The sequence below is a fragment of the Equus caballus genome, chromosome 11, assembly GCF_041296265.1.
Source record: "Equus caballus isolate H_3958 breed thoroughbred chromosome 11, TB-T2T, whole genome shotgun sequence".
Taxonomy (NCBI): domain Eukaryota; kingdom Metazoa; phylum Chordata; class Mammalia; order Perissodactyla; family Equidae; genus Equus; species Equus caballus.
This window is the reverse complement of record NC_091694.1, coordinates 61,116,864-61,141,939: the sequence shown is the minus strand read 5'-3', so window position 1 is coordinate 61,141,939 and position 25,076 is coordinate 61,116,864. Positions and strand designations below refer to the sequence as shown.

General features: G+C 52.4%; 2 protein-coding genes across 2 annotated transcripts in view; one reads left to right on the top strand and one right to left on the bottom strand.

Annotated features, from left to right (window-relative positions):
* The window catches only part of USP22 (ubiquitin specific peptidase 22), a 40,688-nt gene extending 27,729 nt beyond the window's left edge, over nt 1-12,959 (top strand). Inside the window, exons 8-13 of the mRNA XM_023653689.2 lie at nt 1,049-1,207; nt 3,469-3,595; nt 4,434-4,525; nt 5,397-5,459; nt 8,868-9,017; nt 9,864-12,959. Coding sequence (XP_023509457.1) covers nt 1,049-1,207; nt 3,469-3,595; nt 4,434-4,525; nt 5,397-5,459; nt 8,868-9,017; nt 9,864-9,906 — 634 coding nt within the window. The 3' untranslated portion in view covers nt 9,907-12,959. The remainder of the gene's footprint in view (nt 1-1,048; nt 1,208-3,468; nt 3,596-4,433; nt 4,526-5,396; nt 5,460-8,867; nt 9,018-9,863) is intronic.
* Nucleotides 12,960-21,181: 8,222 nt separating this feature from the next.
* The window catches only part of TNFRSF13B (TNF receptor superfamily member 13B), a 40,064-nt gene continuing 36,169 nt past the window's right edge, over nt 21,182-25,076 (bottom strand). The window contains exons 4-5 of the mRNA XM_070226616.1: nt 22,318-22,503; nt 21,182-21,768 (exon numbers count right to left, since the gene is read on the bottom strand). Of these exons, the coding sequence (XP_070082717.1) occupies nt 21,518-21,768; nt 22,318-22,503 (437 nt within the window). The 3' untranslated portion in view covers nt 21,182-21,517. The remainder of the gene's footprint in view (nt 21,769-22,317; nt 22,504-25,076) is intronic.

The following is a 25,076-nucleotide window of genomic DNA, read 5'->3' as shown; positions in this document are numbered from 1 at the left end:
AAGGACTGGACCACACGTGGCAGATACTTGGTATACGTGCTCCAAACCGTGTCAGTTTTAATTATTTTATGGTTTCCTTTTCCATTTTCTTCACAGTAGTGTCCCTAATTCTTTACAAGTGGAGGCTCTGTCCTTGGAGCTCCGTGCTCCCTCTCCAGAAGGAGCACGATCGGCTGGTGAGGCCTCGACCCTCCCACCCAGTGTCCGTGCACCCCCACGTTTTCGTTTCAGTTCAGTTTTTATAAACCCTGGCCATGATCCACGAAAATTACTTCAGAAAATGTGATGGATTGCCGCTTGCAGTTTGTGTAGGATAGACTAGATATTGGAAAATGGTCAGTTTTGCCTGTGTTAAAAATGCACCGTTCTGTTCCATAGCGTACGTCGTCATGGGCTGGCCCCCTGAGCGGGGTTTAGACTCGTAGTTTCGGTGGCCTTTGTGGGCCCTGGGGTGCGCGACTCCGTCAGCAGGAGGTCGTCTCGGTTCACATCCTGTTGCGCATGTGTAGTGGATTTCCTAGTGTGAGAGTTTCTCGTGGCGTATTTTGAATAGAGCTCTGGGAGGGAATTGGCTGTGCTAAGTAGAACACGAGATGCAGCTGTGCGGCCTGTGGGCTGGGCCTGGTTGGTGCCTGCTCTCCGTGTGACGTGTGTTTGGAGGTCTAAGTTACTACCAAGGCCGGCAGTGCCCGGTTCCCAGGAAGAAATTCTGCAGTTCACACATGCGGCCAAGAGAGATCCATCGATGCAGCACCTCTGGACACGGAGCCCAGGAATTTATATTTTCCCAAAGATCCCACAGTGACTGATGAGCTGCTGGTTTGCAAACCATTGCTTTAGGAGCAGCCTTTGCCTGAAGTGGTTTACATGCTCCCTTCCCAGGCCCTCTTAGGAGCCCAGGACACATTTGTGTGAGCACTCTGCTTTTTCTGACTTTCGATGTCGTTTGCATAAAAGGGCGGAGTTGAGATTCGCTCCACCCAGTGGGACTTCTGAAGCTGTGTGTGGATGTCAGTTCTCATGGGCTTTCATCTCCGTTTGCTTCTAGTGGCGTCTCCACCACAATAGATCCCTTCTGGGACATCAGTTTAGATCTGCCTGGCTCTTCCACCCCCTTCTGGCCCCTGAGCCCAGGGAGCGAGGGTAGCGTGGTGAACGGGGAAAGCCACGTGTCAGGAACCACCACTCTCACGGACTGCCTGCGAAGGTGAGAAGCCTGTCTTGCGCTGTGTAGGGAAAGTAAGGGCTTCCTGGCCAGTGTCGTCTCCTTGCCTCGAGGCTGTCAGAGTCAAGTCCTGGTAAGTTCAGGGCCGCCCAGGGCCGCTGTAGGATTTTCTTTCACGCGTCCGGTATAAAACAGAGAAGATATGTCACCCTGTTGTTGGTGCCCAGTGGCTCCTACTAGTTTGTCACATTTTTGCAGGATGGCTAGCTTTTTCTATCCACCCAGCTTTGTGTTTTAGAATGTCTGTATTACAGCTATTGTCCCCCCCCGCCATGTAAATTAACAGAGCCACAGAGCAGCAGGCGAAGCTCCCTCCCCTTTTGTGATAGTAACCTACCCCAGCGCCTGCACTGGACGAGCTGGCCTCACGCTGTGGCAGCATCCACTTCTGCCGGTGATGCAGACCTGGAGTGCTGCCCACACAGTCCAGGCTCCGCCTGTCCACTTACACGTTGTTGATTGAGATGAGCGATAAGATTTAGGGTGCTGTAAAACGCGTTTAAATAGCGGTGACGTACAATTGTGGGGAAACCAGAACCCCTTCCAAAACTTTAATTGAGTTTGAAGTTTCATAGCTTTTATTTTCTTTTAATTGCATCAATTAAGGGTCACTGTAGACGAGTCCTTGTTGGGTGGAAGTGTTCCTTATGAAGACAGACAAGCTTCCAGGTTGTTACCTTCCTGTGTCGTCAGCAGGCCCAGAGGTGCATGTTTAGAATTTTAAAATGCATCAGCTTTGTTACACTGATATGTCTAGATAGAAATGGAGTATGAAATTTTTAATTTGGAAAATATGGAAATGAGAAATCAAAAGCAAAAAAAAACATTTTTCAAGCGAGTCTATAACTAAACTAAATTTAGTTGTAAATTTCAATAAAATTGAAGCTTTCCCCACAAAGCAGGATCCAAACTAGGTCCCCCTGTTACATTTGGTGCTGGTCTCAGAGTCCCTTTCAGATCCGCAGGCTTCAGCTGCCATCTCTTCTCTCCGTGCCCCTTCTCTGTTGAAAAGAAGATGGTTTATCCTCAGACTGTCCCACCTCTGGGTTTTGCTGGTGCATTGTGGGCTGGGTCTTGAGGTTGCAGTGAGCGGCTCAGATGCCACGCTCCGTCCTGCCACCTCCATGAGACCCAGCCGTTCTATCCACGCTCCGGCTCCAGGCACCTCATGGGCAGACAGGCTCAGCTTCGGGTGGCAGCATCATCTCACCCTCGTGGGGTGACAGAATTTCCAAAGGATAAATGAGCATTTCCAGATCCAATTGTGAAAAGGTTGAATTTTATATTTGTTTTTCAGCTTTAAACTTTAAAAATTTGGCATGAACTATATTGAAACATCTGTTTTAGGGATTTTTATCTTTAGTAGCTACCACCTGTGCCAGAAATGCTTGCTGTCTCAGCATAGCTGAGTCTGTCTCATCATCACTAGAAAATTACCATTTCTGCAAACATCTCCTTTTTTTAATTGAACTTTTTATATTGAGATGGTTGTAGTTTCCCATGCACTTGTAAGAAATAATACAGAGCAATCCCGTGTACTCTTTTCCAGTGGTAACATCTTGTAAAATTGTGGTTCAGTATCACAGCCAGGATATTGACATGGATGCAGCCAAGATGCAGGGCATTTCGTCACTGCAGGATCCCTTACAGCCACACCTCCTGCCCTCCCACCACAACTGCCTCCTTAGTCCCTGGCAGTCACGAATCTGTTGTCCCTTTCTGTAAATTCCACATTTCAAGAATATAACGTAAATGCAGTCATACATCCTGTAACCCTTCAGGATTGGCTTTTTTCACTCGTCATCATTTTCTGGAGATTCACCCAGGTTGTGTGTATCAGTAGTTGGTTCCTTTTTATTGCTGACTAGTATTCCATGGTAAAGATGTACCACAGATTGTTTAACCATTCACCATGGAAGGGCATTTAGGTTATGTACAGTTTCTGTGTGAACACAAGATTTCATTTTTCTGGGACAAATTTGACTTCTGGATCTTATGGTAGTTGGAAAATTATTACTATTTCACCAGACTTCTTTAAAAAAAAGTTTAAGATATTTTTTAAAGTGATAGAGGGGAGAAAGGAAGAAATAGTTTGTTGTCATCGTCATAAAATTGTAAACGTCCCTAACTTGATGTTTTTAGTAGGGAAATCGGTTAATTGAAACCACTGAAAGTGATAACTCTTCTCTCTGACCTCTCCCATCTTCTTTTCCTAAAAATACATTTTTTAAAATGCATTGTAGATTTACCAGGCCAGAGCACTTAGGCAGCAGCGCCAAGATCAAGTGTAGCGGCTGCCATAGCTACCAGGAGTCCACCAAACAGCTCACCATGAAGAAACTGCCCATCGTGGCCTGTTTCCACCTCAAGGTGGGTCTCCAGGGAGCAGCCTCCGGGGGCAGACTCAGCTGTTTGTCCCAGTGCAGCTTGGAGCCCGCTGGGGGATGTGGAGTACGTTATAACGCAGAGACCCAGTGAGGAGCCCTGAAGGAAGCAGCGGGTGACGAGCTCTGGCTCTGTTCCCAGTTCCGGAGCCGGGAGAGGCTTGTGGAGAAGAAAAGTGATTGCTCCATCGGGAAACCAGGGCGTGAGCCCCTCCACTGGGCGCGGGGGTGCTAAGGGGCTGCTGCTGCTCCTGCCCGATTCTTCCGGCTGCCTCCCAAGGGTTTACTTGAAAGCAAACTAAGGCCCTTGGCACTGGGGTCTCCTCAGGGGCCGGATGGCAGGTAGCTTAGGCTTCACGGCCACGTGCCACCTCTGTTTCATATTCTTCTTTGTTTTATGATTTTTTTAAAAAAACAATTCCTAGCTTGCCGGCTGGCTTTGGTGGCCCCTGATCTGGTCAGAGGAATGTCTTGTCTGGTGACAGGAGTGGTATATTCGCTTTTGCTCCCAGAGGCTGTGGGTGTTCGTTCTGCTTTCTCTCACCTTGCGCTTTGCAGGGTTTGTGGTGAGATTACTTTTTTGTACACCTGGTGTTTATCACTTTGAACCACCACTTCATTTCAAGCCTTGACTCGAACCCCATAGATTAGATTTCTCTGGGTTGGTACTGTGTTACTGAGTCTGTAAGCTCTAGACGTGGCCAGAAGGCAGTTCAGAAGGTCGATGGAAAGCCCACGTTTGGGAGTGCACAGAGAACTGCCATCAGAGGAAGCCCCTCACAGCTCCGTTCCTCTCCCCTCCCACTTCTCCCCCATTTCTGTAGCGATTCGAACACTCGGCCAAACTGAGGCGGAAGATTACCACATACGTGTCCTTTCCCCTGGAGCTGGACATGACCCCCTTCATGGCGTCCAGGTACGAGAGGGTTTGTGGGGGTGTGGCTCTGGGTCAGGGCACAGGTCCCTGGGGAGGCGATTGTAGACATCGATACAACCGCCCCTGCTCAAACCGAATTATGACCTGATCTTAAAGGTCACCCTCCAGAGATTGGGTTGGTGGTTATTAGAGGGGAAGGGAGAGGGGAGGAGGGCGAAAGGGGTGACAGGGCTCGTGTTTACAGTGACGAATGGTAATTCGTCTTTGCGTGGTGAACATGATATAGTCTACACAGAAATGGAAATGCATGTTGTACACCTGAAATTTGTATAATGTTATAAACCAATGTTACTACAATAAAAAAATCATTTTGCTAAAAGCATAAATTTGATGACCTAATTTTCAGAAAAGCAGATTAGAAAAACAGTATGATCAACCAAGGTACCACATCAATAAAGCATCGTTCATTATTGTAAAAAAGAAAGTTACCCTCCTGAAAACCGCAGCACTGACACCTCAGACACGTGGTAGTTTGCAAGGGCCACTGTAACAAATTGCCACGAACGTGGGGGCACGTAAGCAACAAGGTGCTGGCAGGGCTGAAGGAAGATCCCGCCCTTGCCGGAGCTGGGGCCACGTTGATCTGGACCTTCTCTGGCTCCGTGTCTCACGCAGGTGTGCTTTCAGCAGTTAACTTCACCACCCTGAGCCTCTGTTTCCTCACCTTAATGCGGGGCAATCTCTCCTAAAAAGGAGAGTTGTGGGCAGAACTGGAAGGCCTGTATAGGATGTACCCAGCATGGTGTCTGGCATAGTGGGCCCCCAGCAGTATTGGTGTCATCATTCAAGCCAGGTCTCCCTTTGGTTCATTGTTTTAAGTGATGCTGAGTTTTGCTGTCGTTGGTTACAGCAAAGAGAGCAGGATGAATGGACAGTACCAGCAGCCCATGGATAGTCTCAACAACGATAACAAGTAAGTGGTCCCTTCTGGGTGTACCCTGAGTGTCCCTGCAGGTGAGCAGAGAGGCCCTCCCAGCGTTTCTTGGGGAGGCAACCTGATTCATAAGTGGTGGTGGCAGACCTCTCGTTCCTTTTGGCCACTGGCCTGCTTCCTGTCTCGCTGTCTGTTGTCCTGTGTTGAAACACCTGAGCCCTCTGTTAGGAAAGGGCTCTTCACGCCCGCGTCATAAACACCCCCTCCTGTCGCCGGGCGGGACCCCTCTCCCACGGCCCTGTGTGTGAGGGAGGCTCAGTCTGGCTGCTGCCGTCCAAGAGAGAAAGCTCAGCATCTGAAATCTGGGCTTCTTGGCCTCTGCCTCTGCCGGCATTGCAGTAAAGCCTCTGTTTTTCCTTCACCGTGCTTTTTACTGTTGCTGTGGTAGGAAGAATGAAAGGAGAGCACGGTTACGGTATCTCCTCTGCCTCTGCTGGCATTGCAGTAAAGCCTCTGTTTTTCCTTCACCGTGCTTTTTACTGTTGCTGTGGTAGGAAGAATGAAAGGAGAGCGTGGTTACGGTATCTCCTCTGCCTCTGCCGGCATTGCAGTAAAGCCTCTGTTTTTCCTTCACCGTGCTTTTTACTGTTGCTGTGGTAGGAAGAATGAAAGGAGAGCGTGGTTACGGTATCTCCTCTGCCTCTGCCGGCATTGCAGTAAAGCCTCTGTTTTCCTTCGCCGTGCTTTTTACTGTTGCTGTGGTAGGAAGAATGAAAGGAGAGCACGGTTACGGTATCTCCTCTGCCTCTGCCGGCATTGCAGTAAAGCCTCTGTTTTCCTTCACCGTGCTTTTTACTGTTGCTGTGGTAGGAAGAATGAAAGGAGAGCACGGTTACGGTATCTCCTCTGCCTCTGCCGGCATTGCAGTAAAGCCTCTGTTTTCCTTCGCCGTGCTTTTTACTGTTGCTGTGGTAGGAAGAATGAAAGGAGAGCACGGTTACGGTATCTCCTCTGCCTCTGCCGGCATTGCAGTAAAGCCTCTGTTTTCCTTCGCCGTGCTTTTTACTGTTGCTGTGGTAGGAAGAATGAAAGGAGAGCATGGTTACGGTATCTCCTCTGCCTCTGCCGGCATTGCAGTAAAGCCTCTGTTTTTCCTTCACCGTGCTTTTTACTGTTGCTGTGGTAGGAAGAATGAAAGGAGAGCACGGTTACGGTATCTCCTCTGCCTCTGCCGGCATTGCAGTAAAGCCTCTGTTTTCCTTCACCGTGCTTTTTACTGTTGCTGTGGTAGGAAGAATGAAAGGAGAGCACGGTTACGGTATCTCCTCTGCCTCTGCCGGCATTGCAGTAAAGCCTCTGTTTTCCTTCACCGTGCTTTTTACTGTTGCTGTGGTAGGAAGAATGAAAGGAGAGCACGGTTACGGTATCTCCTCTGCCTCTGCCGGCATTGCAGTAAAGCCTCTGTTTTCCTTCACCGTGCTTTTTACTGTTGCTGTGGTAGGAAGAATGAAAGGAGAGCACGGTTACGGTATCTCCTCTGCCTCTGCCGGCATTGCAGTAAAGCCTCTGTTTTCCTTCACCGTGCTTTTTACTGTTGCTGTGGTAGGAAGAATGAAAGGAGAGCATGGTTACGGTATCTCCTCTGCCTCTGCTGGCATTGCAGTAAAGCCTCTGTTTTTCCTTCACCGTGCTTTTTACTGTTGCTGTGGTAGGAAGAATGAAAGGAGAGCACGGTTACGGTATCTCCTCTGCCTCTGCCGGCATTGCAGTAAAGCCTCTGTTTTTCCTTCACCGTGCTTTTTACTGTTGCTGTGGTAGGAAGAATGAAAGGAGAGCACGGTTACGGTATCTCCTCTGCCTCTGCCGGCATTGCAGTAAAGCCTCTGTTTTCCTTCACCGTGCTTTTTACTGTTGCTGTGGTAGGAAGAATGAAAGGAGAGCACGGTTACGGTATCTCCTCTGCCTCTGCCGGCATTGCAGTAAAGCCTCTGTTTTCCTTCACCGTGCTTTTTACTGTTGCTGTGGTAGGAAGAATGAAAGGAGAGCACGGTTACGGTATCTCCTCTGCCTCTGCCGGCATTGCAGTAAAGCCTCTGTTTTCCTTCACCGTGCTTTTTACTGTTGCTGTGGTAGGAAGAATGAAAGGAGAGCACGGTTACGGTATCTCCTCTGCCTCTGCCGGCATTGCAGTAAAGCCTCTGTTTTCCTTCACCGTGCTTTTTACTGTTGCTGTGGTAGGAAGAATGAAAGGAGAGCATGGTTACGGTATCTCCTCTGCCTCTGCTGGCATTGCAGTAAAGCCTCTGTTTTTCCTTCACCGTGCTTTTTACTGTTGCTGTGGTAGGAAGAATGAAAGGAGAGCACGGTTACGGTATCTCCTCTGCCTCTGCTGGCATTGCAGTAAAGCCTCTGTTTTTCCTTCACCGTGCTTTTTACTGTTGCTGTGGTAGGAAGAATGAAAGGAGAGCACGGTTACGGTATCTCCTCTGCCTCTGCCGGCATTGCAGTAAAGCCTCTGTTTTCCTTCACCGTGCTTTTTACTGTTGCTGTGGTAGGAAGAATGAAAGGAGAGCACGGTTACGGTATCTCCTCTGCCTCTGCCGGCATTGCAGTAAAGCCTCTGTTTTCCTTCACCGTGCTTTTTACTGTTGCTGTGGTAGGAAGAATGAAAGGAGAGCACGGTTACGGTATCTCCTCTGCCTCTGCCGGCATTGCAGTAAAGCCTCTGTTTTCCTTCACCGTGCTTTTTACTGTTGCTGTGGTAGGAAGAATGAAAGGAGAGCACGGTTACGGTATCTCCTCTGCCTCTGCCGGCATTGCAGTAAAGCCTCTGTTTTTCCTTCACCGTGCTTTTTACTGTTGCTGTGGTAGGAAGAATGAAAGGAGAGCACGGTTACGGTATCTCCTCTGCCTCTGCCGGCATTGCAGTAAAGCCTCTGTTTTCCTTCACCGTGCTTTTTACTGTTGCTGTGGTAGGAAGAATGAAAGGAGAGCACGGTTACGGTATCTCCTCTGCCTCTGCCGGCATTGCAGTAAAGCCTCTGTTTTCCTTCACCGTGCTTTTTACTGTTGCTGTGGTAGGAAGAATGAAAGGAGAGCACGGCTACGGTGTCTCCTCTGCCTCTGCCGGCATTGCAGTAAAGCCTCTGTTTTTCCTTCGCCGTGCTTTTTACTGTTGCTGTGGTAGGAAGAATGAAAGGAGAGCACGGTTACGGTGTCTCCTCTGCACGTGGCTCCGGCGGCTCCAGCAGAGCAGCGCGAGGGTTGAGTGGGGCCGGCGGGCGCTCGCTCTCCTCTGCACATTGGCCTTGCTTCCTGCCTGGGCTGTTCCCTTGGGGGCCAATGGGCCGCCCCTCACCGTACAGGCTTCTGACTGCTTAGGCTGTCTGGTTTCCGACGGTCGTGAAGCTGACTGCTCTGTCTCCCCGCTCCTTCGTCCCCTGCCAGGTACTCCTTGTTTGCCGTTGTTAACCACCAGGGGACCCTGGAGAGCGGCCACTACACCAGCTTCATCAGGCAGCACAAGGACCAGTGGTTCAAGTGTGACGATGCCATCATCACCAAGGCCAGCATCGAGGACGTGCTAGACAGTGAGGGGTACGTCTGGGGGTGGCAGCTCGCTTCCCCATGTGTGCATCGGAATCCAAAGCCGCATCTGTTTTTAGTACTGTAGAAGGATGTTCCCCTTTGGTTGCTGAAGTCAGGAGGCTTGTTCTGGACAGGACACCAGCCGTGATCAGTCCCTGGATAGGAGAGAATATACCTGACTAGGGCACCCTTGATTAATGCCTTAACACAGCAAACATGGGCGATCATTTATTGTGGCCGCGGCGTGAGCTGGCATGTCACTTCCCTGGTGGCCCCTCTCTGCTTTGGCCATGTCGTTGTTTCCTGGCACGTTGTCATCCACCTTGAGCTTCACTAAGTCCTTAGTCTTGAGCCTGTCAGTAGGAGTCCTAGCCCCAGAGATGAGCTGCCGTGAACTCTGCGAGGCTCCTGGACTTGGTGTCCCAAGCAGTGGGGCAGGCCCCGTGGGAGATTGCGTGTAGAGCAGTTTGTGTTTGAGAGGACGGCCCTGTGACAGGGAGGAGGCCAGAGCAGAGGTGGGTTTGGACCGGTTTGGACCGGAACCCACTGCAGGGTTCTCACCAAAACAGCCCCAACATGAAGGCAGCAGCAGGCCTGGACAGGAGAGGCCAGTTCCAGAGCTGTGTGGGAGGCAGGACTGGCGGGGCTCGTGACTGTTGTAGCTGGGCAGAAGGACAGGCCTGGGGGCTCGGGCGTCAGGTGGGGCACTCCTGCTCCTTGGCTAAGGATCCTCCTCCTTGGGGACTAAGAGCCAAAACCCACCGAGCCAAGGCGTCAGCCTGCTGGCACGTGCTGGTGCAGGTGCTCCTGCCGGGAGGGTTGGAGGCAAGCAGCTTTGTGTTTTCATGTTCTCAGGTACCTGCTGTTCTACCACAAACAGTTCCTGGAGTACGAGTAACCGCATCCGCAGCCGCTCAGCAAAGGAAGGCGATGAGTTGGCCCGCCTCTCAAGATGATCCCCCACTCCCCGACAGGACACTGCCACCCGCACAGAAGCGCCCCAGGAGTGTCAGGGCCGTGGCAGCCTGGCCAGAGACGGCCACAGTGGGTGCCCGGGTGGTCGACTGGACAAGCACTGCGGCCGGGCGAGGCTCCAGGAACCTCACGACCTGAAGGCTGTGCTCTGTGCGGGATGGGGCAGAGGAGATGAGTCATTGTGTCTCTCCTGTGCTCCTCAAGAGAGCGTGTGGGTGCCCTCCGCACAGGGCAGCCTTGTCCTGGTGCTTCTGCACAGCAGTGTGGAGCTGAAAAGGCGCCAGCCCATCCTAGAATTATGGATGCATTAGAGCAGTAGAGACAGAGATGCTGTGCAAGGACCAAGGGCTTTGCAAGTGTCTTTCTCTGTGTGAGTCTGCGTATGAAATCTACGTAGTGTGGAACCCTTAGCCTCCGTTTTATCAGCAGACATCAGGAACCCCCAGCACCTGTGAACGGAAGGTGCTCACTGGGGTTCGAGTCGCATTGTTCTGCGGATGACGTAGCGTCAGACTGCATGTGGAAGCGCCAGCCAGGTGTCTGTTGGATTTCTAAAAATAGGCATTTTCTTATTCCCTCTTCTTCATCTTTTTCCATAGTGGTGAATTTCATAAATGTAATGATAGTGATGTGAATGAATTCTTGAGTTTATACTGAAATTTAGATAGTTTTCCCTTTATTCTCGAGAGTGAACTTGCTTTTGAATTGGTGCTGGTTTTGTTGCTTTCCGTCTCCCTCCCGTCTGGAAGCATCTGTGTCCTGGTCGAAGCTGGCAGGTGCAGCAGAGGATGGGGCTGCAGCTCACAACTGCTCTATCACAGTAGTCTTCGAAGTAAATGAAGTGTTTTTCAGTTGTTTCCTTGTATTTTTTTCCTGGCCTCCTGTCCCGCTGGCTGTCCCGTCACTGCTTGTTGGCCGGCTTGAGGCTGAGTGGCTTCCAGCGGAGCCACGCTTCATTGTGGAGCCTCTGCCCCACGTCCAGTGTCGTTGCAATTGTAGCAGGAAAAGATGACTCTGTGATGGAGCTTTGGGAAGAGCTGAGTGAGGAGATGAACACTTTGTTCCTTGTAAGATATCTTGCCTGCATGTATCTACTTAAACCCAAACTTAGATTGTCCATTTCTGAGAAATTACAACCCAGAGCCGTGGGGGAGGCAGTGTTGCTTTCCTATAGTTTGTGAACAAGCTGTGCTTGTCCTGGGAGCCAAGTCTGCATCTGAGCTGTGGAGCATTTGTTCCTGGAGAAGAAGAGAGTCAGCTGTTTAAGGGTCAGCAAACTTTTTTCGTGAAGAGCCAGATAGTAAATACTTTAGGCTTTGTGGGCCGTATGGTTTCTGTCCTAGGTAATATGTAAACAAATGAGTGTGGCTGTGTTCTAATAAAGCTTTGTGTATGGATGCTGCAATTTGAATTTCATGGGACTTTTCACATCCTGATATGTATTTTTTTCTCTATTTAAAAATGTGTGACCTATTCTTAGCTGACAGGACATAGAAAAACAGTCAGTGGACCAGATCTGGCTCATTAGATAGTTAAGTTAGGAGTTGAGTAGTTACTGCACAGCCTGGAAAATGCTAGAGTATGTGAATCAGCAATCATATGCTGCAGAATCATCATATATGGCAAAATCCTTAGTGATACAATTTTTTAAGCACTTGCACAGTTCATTCTCAGTTGTATTTCTGCATTTAAGGAGCGTAAGTTTTAAAGCATGTTTTCAAATAGCATTATCAGAGAAATATGGGTGGGTGCGAGCTTTCCGGAAATGTCCCCATTTGCCCAAGGGATGTGTGTGCGTGTGTGACTGTGCTGTGCTAAGTTCCTTTGGGGAGGTGCTGTCTTGTAATAAGGAACAAATCCAAGGGAAGGCAGAAGGGACTGAAGCGGGTCTGCAGAGCTCTGAGCCCGCAGATCTCCTCTGGTTTGCCACCTCGCTTTGCTGCAGGGCCTGGGTGCAAAGTGGGGGCAAAGCAGATGGATTGGCTGTGGGGTTTCCTGGCAGATTCCCTGTGGCCTGCCAGCCCTGCTTCCCCACATGTGTCTCCTCCCCTGCACCCCTTCCTGTCTCCTTTCGGGTTCAGGGGCTCAGCTGCTCTGAGCACAGGAGGACTGGGGAGAGACAGTGAGGCCGTGTTTATGTTTTATAGACATTAAACTTTTGTATCCAAATTAGTTCTCTTTATTCCCTTTGGCATTGGCATTCTAAGCACTTACCCCCCTCTCTGCTACTGAGAAGTTCTCCTGCGGCTGGCGCACTGCTTCAGGAGCCGCTGGTGCTGCACTGCCGGCCAGAGGGCCTGCCGTCGACGCGCTCGTCTGAATTCATCGTGTTGGGAACAAAATATTACATGATGGGTTTGGGAATTTCTTTCCTTTTAGCTCCCAATCTGACTGTTAAATTCAGGAAAATGGTTTTCTTGTTTCCTAATAACTACCCCTGTGTCGGTTTTCCAATCATGACCAAGTACGTCTGACCACTAAGGAATCGTTGGTGACCCCCTCCACTCCCAGCAGTGTGTTTAAAATGTCCTGTGTTCCTGAGATGACGGCTGTCGTTTCAGCGCTTCACACTGGAACAGTGGACTCTCCGTCTGGTGTCTGAAGTGAGTTCCGAGCAGTGTAAAGTGCCAGGAGAGTGGGGCCGGGGAGGTGGAGTGGCCAGGCCTCCCCTCCAGGCCGGGCGCCGGAGCAGCCCACGCCGCGTCCACCTGTGCTGTTGTAGTCCAGCTTGGTGTGTGTGCTTTCATTACGTAAAATTGCTCTTCTCTGACAGTTAAAGCGACTGTTTCCTTGCTATAACCTTGAAAACAAAAATTGTTAGGAGAGGACTCCACTGATCATGCTGTGGACTTTATTGCCAAGACGTTTACACCTCCTTTCTCCCTGTCGTTTGGAGCAACTGTTTGACTCTACCTTCCACCCCAATGGCTTGTAGTCGTTCCTATGTCATAATAAAGCTACGTTTTATTCTGAAAATCGGCCAGCCGTCCCCTTACTGATGCCAGCGGCCAAACGGGGGCCAGGGGATGAGAGGCCCTCCTTGTCTGTGGACGCCCGCAGGACAGACCCTGCTGAGACGAGAACCCACCGAGTCCAGTGCTGGAGCCGCGGGCCCAGCTTGTGCCAGCTCTGGGCGTTGGGAAGTCCGTGCAGCCTGCCTGGTCTCGTTTCTGTGAGTGGCCCACTGCTTCTTTGACCTTTTCCTCCTCCTCTGGGCAGGATGGTGGCATAGTCAAGATCCAGGAGAGCCATGGGCCTTCAGACTCTGGTGTGCGCACCCGAGGGTCTTCTCCACGTGCAGGAGTACTTGCCCCAGCTGGATTACGAGACCTGGGATGTGGTGTGGGGATCTGCAGGTGTAGCAAGCTCCCCACGTGATGAGAAAATAGCGTGTATAAATAAATAAGCAAAGACGAGGTATGTGCTGAGTGCTGCCCTTGACTCTGGTCACAGGGCTGTTGTCGATGCCTATGGCATCTCCTGCCCCTCCCTGTCCACCTCTGCTGTCCTGGGAACTGCAGCTGGTTGTAACCTGGCTGACCCGCACCCTCGTTCCTGAGGTGTCCTTGTTTGGATGCCTTTGTGACAAGTTCCTTTCCTTCCCTTATGTGGAAGACCCGTTGGTGTCAGAGAATCCCACTGGGTTCCAGGCTTAGACTGCCTGTCCCTGTTGTGTGGCAGTCTCTTCAAATTAAATAGAACCATAGTTGTGCCCCCCCGGGGAAACTCCTGCCTCGAGGTCTAAGACTGTCAAACCAGCAAAGCCTGAGTTTGCCAGGACAGGAATAAGAAAAGTGTGTGATTGGGTTATTCAATATGATACTGAAGAGTGCCGATCCCACTGCCCCTCGGACTCGCACCTGCTGCTGGGATGGGGGCGCTCTGGTTAAAGCGGAAGCCATCCTGGAAAACAGCCCCAACCCTTCACCAGAACTGAGTCTCCAGTGAGCCCTGCTGCTTCCAGGTGGGGAGTGAGGTGACAGGAGCAGTTAGTTCCACAGACACAAGCCTGTTGCTGCATGTCCTTTGCTGTGACTTGGGTTCCCTGATGAAGCAGTGCTGTGTGGAGTGTGATGGTGGATGGTGGTGCTGACGGGCAGGGCAGGCAAATCCACGTCCAGAATGTGGGTTTATTCCAGTGAAGACAAATCTCTGCCCCTTCCGTAATGGAAGAGGCCCAGCGTAGTCAGCCTGCTGCCAGGTGGCTGGCTGGTCCTCCTGGGAAATGCTGTTCTAGGAATGCGTGCTAGGATCTATTGTTGGCGCTGAGGCACGCAGTGGCAGGTGACCTTGTTCAGGGTGAGTTTGTGGCATTGAGCCTCTGCTAGCCTCCATCCCTGTCTAGATGGCCACTGAGTTCATGGGTCCCCTGAGCAAGCATGGTGGCTGGGGAAAGAAGCTGACTGCATTCACAAGGCATGCCATTCTGTCCCTCTGATCGTTACGAGCATCCTCTGTAAGGATTCTCTGGTGGGCACACATGGATACAGATATCTTCACAGTCTGTGCCCACTTTGAGAGGTCTGTCCCCACCCAGATCTTGTCACTAATCTTTGAGTCCTGTTCCAAGTCCTCAACCCTCCAGTGAAGCTGTTAGCTGCTCCCCGTGAACCAACGTGGATCGGTGCTTTGGCCCTGTCTCATCTGGACGAGGCAGACAACCAGATGGGCCGGTCGAAGTCCACTCTCGGGGAGGATTTTCCTCCATCACTGTTCTTCAGAATCATACCCAGTCGTCTGGCCACAGGGAACACGGGAGGAGGCCTTGCACCACGTGTCTGTTGAAAGAGTCTGTCATCTACTCATGCAGTTGACTGTGCCCTCTGGACACTCCCGAGCTCAGTCTCTACATGCCATGTCCACTAGATGATAGGTGGCTGCTGCACGCACTCAGTCTTAGGGCTGAGTGGGTCACACAGTTCGTTTGGTTGTGCATGCTGCCCCGGAATTAGGTGTTCGGTCTCTGCTAAATCTGAGAAACGAGCAGAAGCTATTTCTAAAAGGGAGAATAAATATCTGCAGAAGAGAACATTGATTTGATCTGCTCTGAAATCATGGAGGTCTCTGCTGTTGCTTCCCAGCTGGTCCTTGCTGGAGTTTCCGTAAAGCATCCTTATTTGCCATGGACACTTGGAGTATCTTCGGATCTTCTGGATCAAGAGATCTGAGTGCTACTGCAGCACAGACAACAGTCTGAACTTACTCAGTTCCCGTTTGAAACTGGGAGACATGTGGTGCCACCAGATGACGGGTCGGATTAACACTCAACTGTGGTACGTGCTGCCTCCAAAACCCAGCAGGACCTGCCGGGTGCTGGGCCGCCTTCCGCATGGTGAGAGGTGCCCGGTGCAGCAGCTGGTCTTCCGCCTTGAACAGGGCAGCTGGATATGCTTCAGACCACTGAATACCCAGAAATTTCCTTGAGTTGAGGGCCCCTGAGTTTGGAGGAGTTTGTTTCTTATGCTTTGGTTCACTTGTCATTAAAGCAGCTATAGAATTTGCTGCTTCCTTCTTATCAGAGCCAATGACAAAATGTCATCCATAGAGTGGGCCAGAGTGATATTTTATGGAATGTCAAGATGGTCAGTATGTCTGTAGACTGTGATAGCAGAAAGCAGAATTAATGCAGCCCTGAGACTATATGGTGAAGGTATGCTGTTGGCCCTGCTGGGTAAAAGCAGACCGCTTTGGTGGTCCTTCCAAATTGGTATGGGGAACAAGGCATTGCCAGGTCAGTGGATGCGGACCTCGTGCCGGGGGCTGTGTTGATTTGCTCCAGTGAAGGTACTGAGCCTGCCGGCAGCTGCGATGGACGGCCCTGGTTAGGTTAGAGCCTCGCGGGCGTCCTCTGAGATCCATCAGACTGCGCAGGCCCACAGTGCATTAAGTGGGGATGCGGTAGCGACTGTCACTGTGGCTGCTTTCATTCTTTGATGGGAGGGTTCGTCTTTGGATCACGGTAGAGGGGCCGGCGCAGGAGTGAGGAAGGGAGCCGGGCCTCTGAGGACCAGGGCAAGTGTGCCTAGCTGGCGGTGGGCCCCGGAGCGTGGTAGGAGCTGAGAGGGAGAGGAAGGCAGGGCCAGACCAGGGGGTCCAAGGCCCTTGTAAGAGGCGAGACTTTATAGTGTGTCAAGAAACTGCTGGAAGGTTTTGGTCAAGAGACGTGATCTAATTGCTTTTGAAAAGATCGATCTGGCTTCGGCTGCCACTGAGGAAGCAGAAAGCCAGAGAGGGCACCAGTCATTCCCTGGCAGTGAAAAGCCGGACAATCTGCAGAATCATCTCTTGTCTAAGGAGGGCAGTGCTTCCAAGGAGAGAACCCCTGTGGGCGAGCGCAGGGAAGAAGGCAAAACTGCCAAGCTGCTCGGCAGGCTGTAAAGAATGGTCAAGGGCTGCAAGTGCCTTAGCACCAGAGCGGGGAATTCCTGGGGACTGCAGACGAGGGGAGCTGACATCCACTTGCAGATTCTTCTCCACAGACTTCCACTGCACCCTCATGAAAACAAAGACTGGGCACAGAGTGGCAGACCAGAGAGCTGCCCGCAGTGGACAGGCCTGGGCACGCAGGTGGTGCACAGATGGCACACAGACCTTTCTTCCCTAACAAAAGCCTTGTCCGGATGCAAGTGAAAATCTATTGAGGGTGGTAGGAAGGGAAAGGAAATACCCTCCACTGCGGTTAGCGGGCAGGAAACTGTCCCCAGCCTGACCAAGGAGACGGCTCCTACTCCTGGGGGAGGGGAGGGCCACTGGAAAAGCCTCATTCCCTCACCAGGGAACACAGGGCCTGCCTGAGCCTGAGTCAGAACAGGATGACAGACAGCGCCCCCAGGGCAACAAGCACCAAGTACCGGTGGTGGCACCGACCAACAGAGGGGAGAAGTGGTGAAAGGCCCTGGCTGAGGCCATGGCCGCAGGGAGCTGCACTGCTGAGGGCGGAGCAGAAACCCAGCCCCGACCTGAGCATGTGGTGACAGCAGGGGATTTGAAGCCAGTGAGGTCCTGAGAGTGACCCCAGCAACCAGAAAACCCAGCCCAGCCCAACTCAGGACTCGGCTGACTGAATCCCTCACACTAAAGGCTGGGCCAGGGAGAAGGCGAGTCCATTTCCGGGCACAAATACTGCTTACTTCAGTCTGACTCCTGCCCCCACAGGTCTGGCCTTCAGTAAAAAAAACCCTGTGGGGCCCCATCAGTGGAGCCGGACGCGAGGATGAGCTGGGTGCCGAAACCATCAGGCAGGAAATTTTAAATAATTCCGATGAAGGTGTTGAAAGCTGTCATGGAAAATGGGGCACGCTTGCATGAATAGATGGGTGCTTCAGCACAGGGGTGGACACTCTAAGAAGAGTCACGGGGAAGTGGCAGGAGAAAAACCCAAGGGGAGAGAGCAGGATGCCTCTGACAGGCCCGCCAGTGAACTTGGCACAGCCGCAGAAAGAAGCGTGAACGTTGAAGGCCAGTATAAACCACCGCAACTGAGCACAAAGAAAAAAGAGAAAGGGAAAAAAAACCCTAAAAGAATAGGGCACCTGAGTTGTGGGACAATATCAAACACTTTGAAGAGATAATGGCCAATAATTTTTTTAATAATGAAAAACATCAAGCTACAGATCCAAAAATCTTGGAGAATCCCAAGCAGGATAAATAACAGAACGCACCTAACCACAGCAAAAAGCTCCTCGACATGTCATACTCAAACTGCTAAAAAGTGAGATAAAGAGAAAAATTTGCAGGCACACGTTGCAGAGAAACAAAGATAGGAATCGCGGCAGATGTCTCGTCGGAAACCGTGCAAGCCAGAGACAATGGAGTGACGTCTTCACTGTGCTGAAGAGAGGAAGCCGGCACCCGGAAGCCTGTCCCCGGAAAAAATGCCTCTCAGAAGTGGAAGCAAAATGGAGGCTTCCCAAACACACACACGCACAGAGCTCATTACCTGCAGACGGCACTGTGAGGGACGTTCAAGAAAGTGCTGCAGACAGGAGGAGTGCAATACGAGATGGAGAATGGGGTCTCCACACAAAAAGTGATTTCCAGAAATGAAAGTCAATTAAAAGATGCTGTTTTCCTTATTTTTAATCCCTGTAAAAGATACTGAATTTCTAAAGCAAAAATAGCAGCAATGTCTTGCAAGTTTATAGAATGTGTAGGAGTAAAATACGTACGAGAGCAGAACAAAAGATGGGGTGGGATTGGCGTGTGCTGTTGTGAGGTTATTATACTACATGTGGAGTGATATTATTTGAGGCTTGATTGTGATTAAGTAAAGATGTGTATTGTAAACAACTGTTGAAAAAAATTTAGAGGCTGGCCTGGTGGCGCAGTGGTTAAGTTCGCGCACTCTGCTTCAGTGGCTCAGGGTTTGCCGGTTCGGATCCCAGGTGTGGACCTAGCACCGCTGGTCAAGCCATGCTGTGGCAGGCGTTCCACATATAAAGTAGAGGAAGATGGGCATGGATGTTAGCTCAGGGCTAATCTTCCTCAAAAAAGAAAAATTCAAAGAGGCATGAATAGAAAGATCAGTGTTCAGAGAAACCAAGTAGAGTGGTGGTTACCAGGGGCTGGGCATCGGGACAACGGGATAGGTTGGTCAAAGGCACAGACTTCCAGGTGTAAGATTAACAAGGAGGGTCTAAGGTATAGTGTGGTGACTAGCTAACAACACCAGCTCATGTCCCTGAAAGTTGCTAAGAGAATAGATCGTAAATGTCCTCACTATGAAGAGGGGATGAAATGCTGATTGCGGGCTGGGATGGAGGTGTTCGCTAAGCTAGGTGGTAAGCGTTTTGCAATATTTAAGTGTGTCTAATCAACACGTGGTACACCTTAAACTTACACAATGTTATATGTCAATTATATCTCAATAAAGCTGAAAAGAAAAAAGCTCAGTGTTGCCATGAAGTAGGGCGGGGCTGGCAAGCCATGGCCCGAGGTCCGAATCCAGCCCCTGCCTGTTTGTATCCGTGGGTTCCTCAGCACCCGCTCCCTGTTGTTTGTTTCTCGTGTGGCTGCAGGGGTGCTGCTGGGCGGAGCTGAGCAGTTGCCGAGGACCTGCCCCAGAGACTGCTCCACATAGCCCAAGATGCTTTCTATCTGATCCCTTTCAGAAAAGCTTCTTGAGCCCTGGGCTAGGGGACAAGGGGGCCACAGGGAAGCCAGTGGGGGCTGGTGCAGTCACCCAGGTGAGAAGTGACGGGAGCCCAGCTTCAAGAGGTTGTGACAAGTGGTGGGAATCAATATATTTTGGAGCTGGAACCAACAGAACACAGACCATGGGTAAAGGGATAGTATTTAGACTTTCAGATTTTCTTTCTAGCAAGGGATCTGTCTTAAAAACACAAAAACCAAGAGCTTATACAAAATGTCAATTGAAAAACTGACAAAAGCAAGGTTTTTGTTAGATGGAAGTCGGAGTTGGGCACTCAGCTGCCTGTGTTTTCAGCAACCCTAACTACGCCCCACCCTCCCCCCCAGACCAGAAACATCCCCGGAGCCCCAGCCAGGTGAGCAGAATCTGAAAACTGTAGAAGGAACGGGACCTGTGCAGCTTTCAGACAAGCCTTAACACTCCAAGCAGCATCTGTGTAGCTCCCAAATGTGCTGCTACATCTCCGACATCCAGCTACTGTCTACACCAGTGACAGGGTTTTAGCGTCAAGCCTGTAATAAGCCCCTTGCGTTAGGCACAGTGGTAGGAAAACTGGTGGCCACGGTGTTGCCGTTTGCCATGTTGGGCCGACTGTACAACGAGTCAGACACGTGTCAACAGGTACTCTAGAAGCTCATTTGCCTGCGGACAGAGATGAAGCAGGTGGACTTCGGGAGGGCCTGTGTTCTGGGCCGAATCATGTCCCCCAAAATTCATGCGTTCAAGTCCTAACCCCTTGCACCTCGGAATGTGACCGTATCTGGAGGTAGAGTCTTTACAGAGGTGATCGAGTTAGATGAGGTCATGAGGTGGCCCCAATCCAATATGACCGGAGTCCTTATGAAAGGAACAATTGGACGCAGACACGCAGGGGGAAGCCCCAGGCTGGGGGGAGAGGCCTGGCACAGATGCCTCCTTCCCGGCCCTCGGGGGGGGGGGGAGTCGAGTCCTTGCATTTGGACGTCTCTCAACTGTCCCACGTCACTGTCGGCGTGAGAACCGCCCAGGGTGGTGCCTTGTGCGGCAGCCCTAGGAAGCTCCCACAGCCTGTCGGCCTGCGGAGGGTGGAAAGACAGAGCTCCGCTGTCCTGTCTACACCTCCCAAAGTGCGTCCCCTGAGCTTGTGGTGCAAACAGGTGTGCAAGGTGATTCTGAGTGGTGAAGGATGAGTAATTTTAATTTGCATAATTGTGTATTTATCTTACAGTGTAAATGCTTCTAAGAATAGTTAGGCATTTTTAAGGTTTAAATGCTACTAAAATATAGGTTTCAATGCTAATAAAAATAGAAATATAAAATATAGGCAGCATCTAAAATTTGTGAATACTCACATATTATTGCTTAGTGTTATCACTCAGAACCCATAAAATTTAGCATGAGGTTTAAGTAAGTATGGAAGAAAAGGTGAGTTAATGTAAAGAAAAATATTAAGCAACTAACAGTGCAGGTTGGTGGCTAGAGCTGGTGAAGGTGGGCGTGGGGGAGAGCACGCCCGCTGTGGTCCAGGGAGCAGCCTCAGGCTTGCAGAGCAGCGAGGCGCCCTGGGTTCAGCTTGCCTGCCCCTTCCTGTCCACCCCACACCCCAATGCATACACACGTGCGCGCACATACACGCATATGTGTATGCACATGTGCACACATACAGCCTCAGCACACACATGCGTGCGTGTACATACACGCAAGTGCATGCACACTCTGTGCCTCATGCCCTCCCTAAGGAGGCAAGATGGGAATTTGTTTCCTGGAAGAAATGTAGGCAGCCCAGCCCTGGTTCTGGTGTTGGCCACAAATGCTTTCTGCAGGCCGGTCTTCATCTTTCTCCTCTTCCTCCGCTTTCCCTCGTCAAAGAAAGCAAGCAGCAGAGCCCGTGTGCACCCACTGCTCCCCACTGACGGGTCCACGAGCTCTCGGGGCCTGGCGCGGCAGTCCACACGCGGGTCCTCGGCCGGCAGCTGCCGCTGTGTGTGCCGACACCATGAGCCGGGGCAGGCCGGTGAGAGGGGCCGTCCAGAGGCATCCCAGGGAAGACACGACCACAACCACGACAGTGAGGAGCGGGCAGCCGTGGAAGGTTTTATTTCTACAGAAGGGTTCTTGGGGGCTGTGTCCAGCAGGCGCGGGCGACCTTATTGCAGGTGTGTTTGGGTGATGGTGACCTACAGTGGAGACTTGGGGTAAAGGCAGGGACAGCGTCCTGTCCTGGCACCTCCCCCTCCCTTTCTCTTGCTATCTCCCTCTCAACCATCTCTCTCTTCCCATCCCCTCCCTGCTCCGGCTCTCTCCTCCTCTCTCCCCCATCTCTCCCCCAACAACCTCTCTCTTTCGCCCGCTGGCTCAGTCCCCGCCCCCCATCCCTCTCCTCTCACCCTTCCCTCCCCCCGTTTCACGTGGCCAGGCCTCCCTCCTGGGCGGGCGCACAGACGACCTCGAGGCTGCCATTGGGGGCATGCGCACAGGGCTGTCCGGCCACGGTCTGGCCGCGGCGCCCCCACCACCCAGCGCGCTCGGGCCCGGGTGTCTGGGGTGCGCCCGCGGTCTCCTGGGTGGGCGCCCTGCGTTCCGGGAAGCAGAAGCTGCACGTCTCCACCGGCTCCGGCGGGCCGCCCGCCGCGCTTCCAGCTTCCATCCAGTGATCTGTGTGCAGGAGGAGAGAGGGCATTGGCCTTGTCCCCGACCCCTGCAGCCAGGGGTCAGCAGGCCGGGCTCTCAGCAGAAGGAAATGCTTCTGGGAGACCGTAAACTGTCCTGCACTCCCGCGGTGCCCTCTTCCACCCGGCCGCCCCCAGGCAGCCCCAGCCAGCGCCAGCTCCCCTTCTGCTTGTGCAGGAGCAGGCTTTCACACTTGGCTAACACTCTGTCCGCGCCCCCAGGCCCCTAGGGTGGCCACCTTCTCTCGGTTTTGGCCCTGAAAGCCCTGCATCCGGGCAAACCCTCCAGGCCCCTGCAACCTGCTGGCTGTCCCCTGCCCCCCTCCTTCCTCAGGTACCTGTCTCTCCTGGCCGTGAGCTTTGAACCTAATTTCACCAAGACAGGAAAACTACTGCAGGGCTTTGCCCAGACCTGGCCCAGGGAGAGCCGACCAAGCGCGCTCCATCTAGAAGCAGGGGCAGTGCCAGCACAGAGAGACGGCCCGTCGCTCGGCCCACAGCAGTGGGAGGGCAAGGACCCCCATTTCATGCTCACCCTTGGAGGACTTGGCCGGAGTCCGACACGGCCCTGGGGGCGGCTGGCAGGAGAACCGGTCCCCCCTCCTCCTGAGGAAGCAGGCCACCGCCAGGAGGAAGCAGCAGATGATGGCACAGAGGCAGAGCCCCAGGGTGCTGTAGACCAGGACCAGCTGGTCGGCGCTCAGCTTCAGCCCTGAGGGTGCTGCAAGACAGCGGGAGGCCCTGAGTTCAGCAGGGGCCCTTCTCTGAAGTGTCCCCCCTCAGGCCAGCAGCCCCTTAGTCTTAGGGTCTTTCTTTCCCCTCATTAGGCTCAAGCGAGCCACATGGCCATGCCTGTGCCCCCGGAAGGCCAAGGCCCCAGCCCCCAGCCCCCAGCCTGCTGTGGGCCGCTCTGGCTCCTGGAGGGGCTGCCTCCCTCGCGCACCCCGACGCTCGGCTGATGTGCTGTTTGGACCTGCAGGAAGTCAGCCCCCACCTCAGGCCAGTAGCAGCTTCTTCCAGGACCCCAGAGCTGGCCCCCTCTGGAGCTGGCCCTGTTTGCCGTCTCCTCTGGCTCTGGGATGTAGACCGGGCCGTAGAGGTGGACAGACGAACGAGTGGATGGTATAGTCCAGTCCTGGCCTGGGCCTTCCTCCAAGGAGGAGGTTTGCTAGGGGGGCACGTCCTTCGAGGGCGAGCCAGGTGTGGTTGCTGGAGTCTGGGAGCAGGTGTGACCCACAGGGCCCTGGGGAAATGGGGCGCTGCTCACTCTACCTCTCAGGGCCTTGAGTCTCTGGATTGGATGCCAGAGGAAGACTCAGCCCTGAGCCAAAGCCCTCCGCTTGAAATTTCTCCTTGCCCCTGGAGTTGGGGTGTCCCCCGGCCCCAGGAGTGGACAGATTAGTGTAATGTGTGTGCAGCATAGTCATGACTGGACCACGTACTAACCCTGATGACGGAGTGCCTCCTTTAGTCCCCCTGCTCCTGCGAAGGAGGACTCACGACCCTCCTAGAAACTGAGATGTAATTCACATGCCAGCAAAGTCAGCGCTTTAAAGCGTACGTCCTAGTGGTTTTTAGTGTATTCACAAGGTCGTGCAGTCATCAGCACGATGTAATTTGAGGACATTTCCATCACCCGTGTGCCCTCCAACAGTCACTCCCCATCCCCCCACAAGTCCCTGGCACCACTGCTCTACTCTCTGTCTCTGTGGATTCGCCTATTCTGGACATTTCACATGAACGGAATCGTGCACTATGTGACCTTTTGGGTCTGACTTCTGTCTCTTAGCACGTTTTTGAGGCTCATCCGCATGGTAGTGTCTCAGGCCTCCATTCCTTTCTATGGCTGAGTAACATTCCAGTGGATGGTCGTTCAGCGCTGTTTGTCCATTCACCCATCAAGGCACATCGGGGTGGTTTATGCCTTTTGCTACTGTGAATAATGCTGCTGTGAACACGAGTGTGCAGGCTTTTTTGTGGATGTATGTTTTCAGTTTTCTTGGGTGGATACCTGGCGGTGGAATTGCTGGCTCAGAGGATGACGCCATGTTTAACTTTTTCAAGAACTGCCAGACTCTTTTCCACAGCGGCTGCACCATTTCACAGTCCGTTCTGCAGATGACAAATCAAGTCTCAAGTCACACTGTCCCACCTGCAGAGCCACAACTGGGAGCAAGTCTGACGGATGCCAGGCCAGTGCTCCGGGCCAGTGCGCGGGGGTGACGGGGCAGACACTGCCCTCCCTCCTTACACACGCTCCTGACAGTCAGGAGATTTATCAAGAGACAGAGCCAGCAGGTGCCACCCTAGCATTCACAGAGGGAGACGGAAGCTCTCAGTGGGCTGGTGTCACTACCCCAGGCCTGTGGCACTGTCCTTCGTGTCCCTTGCCCAGAGTTCAGAGAGGCTATGGGGGAGCGAAAACAAAGACACTGGACCTACAGAGCTGGAGAGTGAGGCCCTAGGAGGTGAGAGGATCTAGCGAAAGGTCACAGGGACAGAGGGCAGAACAGGGTGACGTCCACAGTTCCCAACTCCAGGTCTTTCCATCTGCTCATCTGCTCCTACTCACCTCTAGAATAACATGAAAACATTGTACTGGCTGGGTCCACAGGGGAGAGGCCAGCAGCCTTCACATCAGAGGTGGAAGCCTAGCTACCAGGCTGCTGCTAAGTACAAACCAATTGCCTTGTTGATTCAAAGAGAAAGACTAAACATCTACATGTTTCAGATGTTTTCAGTGTGAATTCTAACACCCAGACCAACTCTGAGCCTGTGGCAGCGAGTGTTCAGAGCTAGTCCCCAAAGAACCACCTCCCCGTCTCCTGCCCTTCAAATCTGGGCTGGGCTGGAGATCTCACTGCAACCAGGAGAACGCAGCTGAGGTCACCCAGTGCCCGTCCTGGCCTCACCCTGAGAAGGCCTGGCAGCTTCTGCTTTTGCTCTCCAGGGAGCCCTGGGAAGTCTAGCTGGAGAGGCCACTTGGACAGGGGTAGGCCCTGAGACTAGAGAGACAAGAGGCGAGGCCCAGCCAGCCCAGCATCGGAGCCGAGCCTCTAGGTGACTCCACTTCCAGCACCATCTGCCCGAGACCATGTGGACACCCCAAGCGACACCAGCAGAGGACCTGCCCAGCTGAGCCCAGTCACCCACAGAGCCATGCGACATAACAAATTGTTGTTATCTGCAGGTCACTCAGTTTTGGGTGCTCTTGGATGCCACAGCGGACGACCAGCACAGAGATGCTCCTGAGGGAGTGAAGGACTTGTCCCAGCTTCTTTTCCTCCCTCTTCC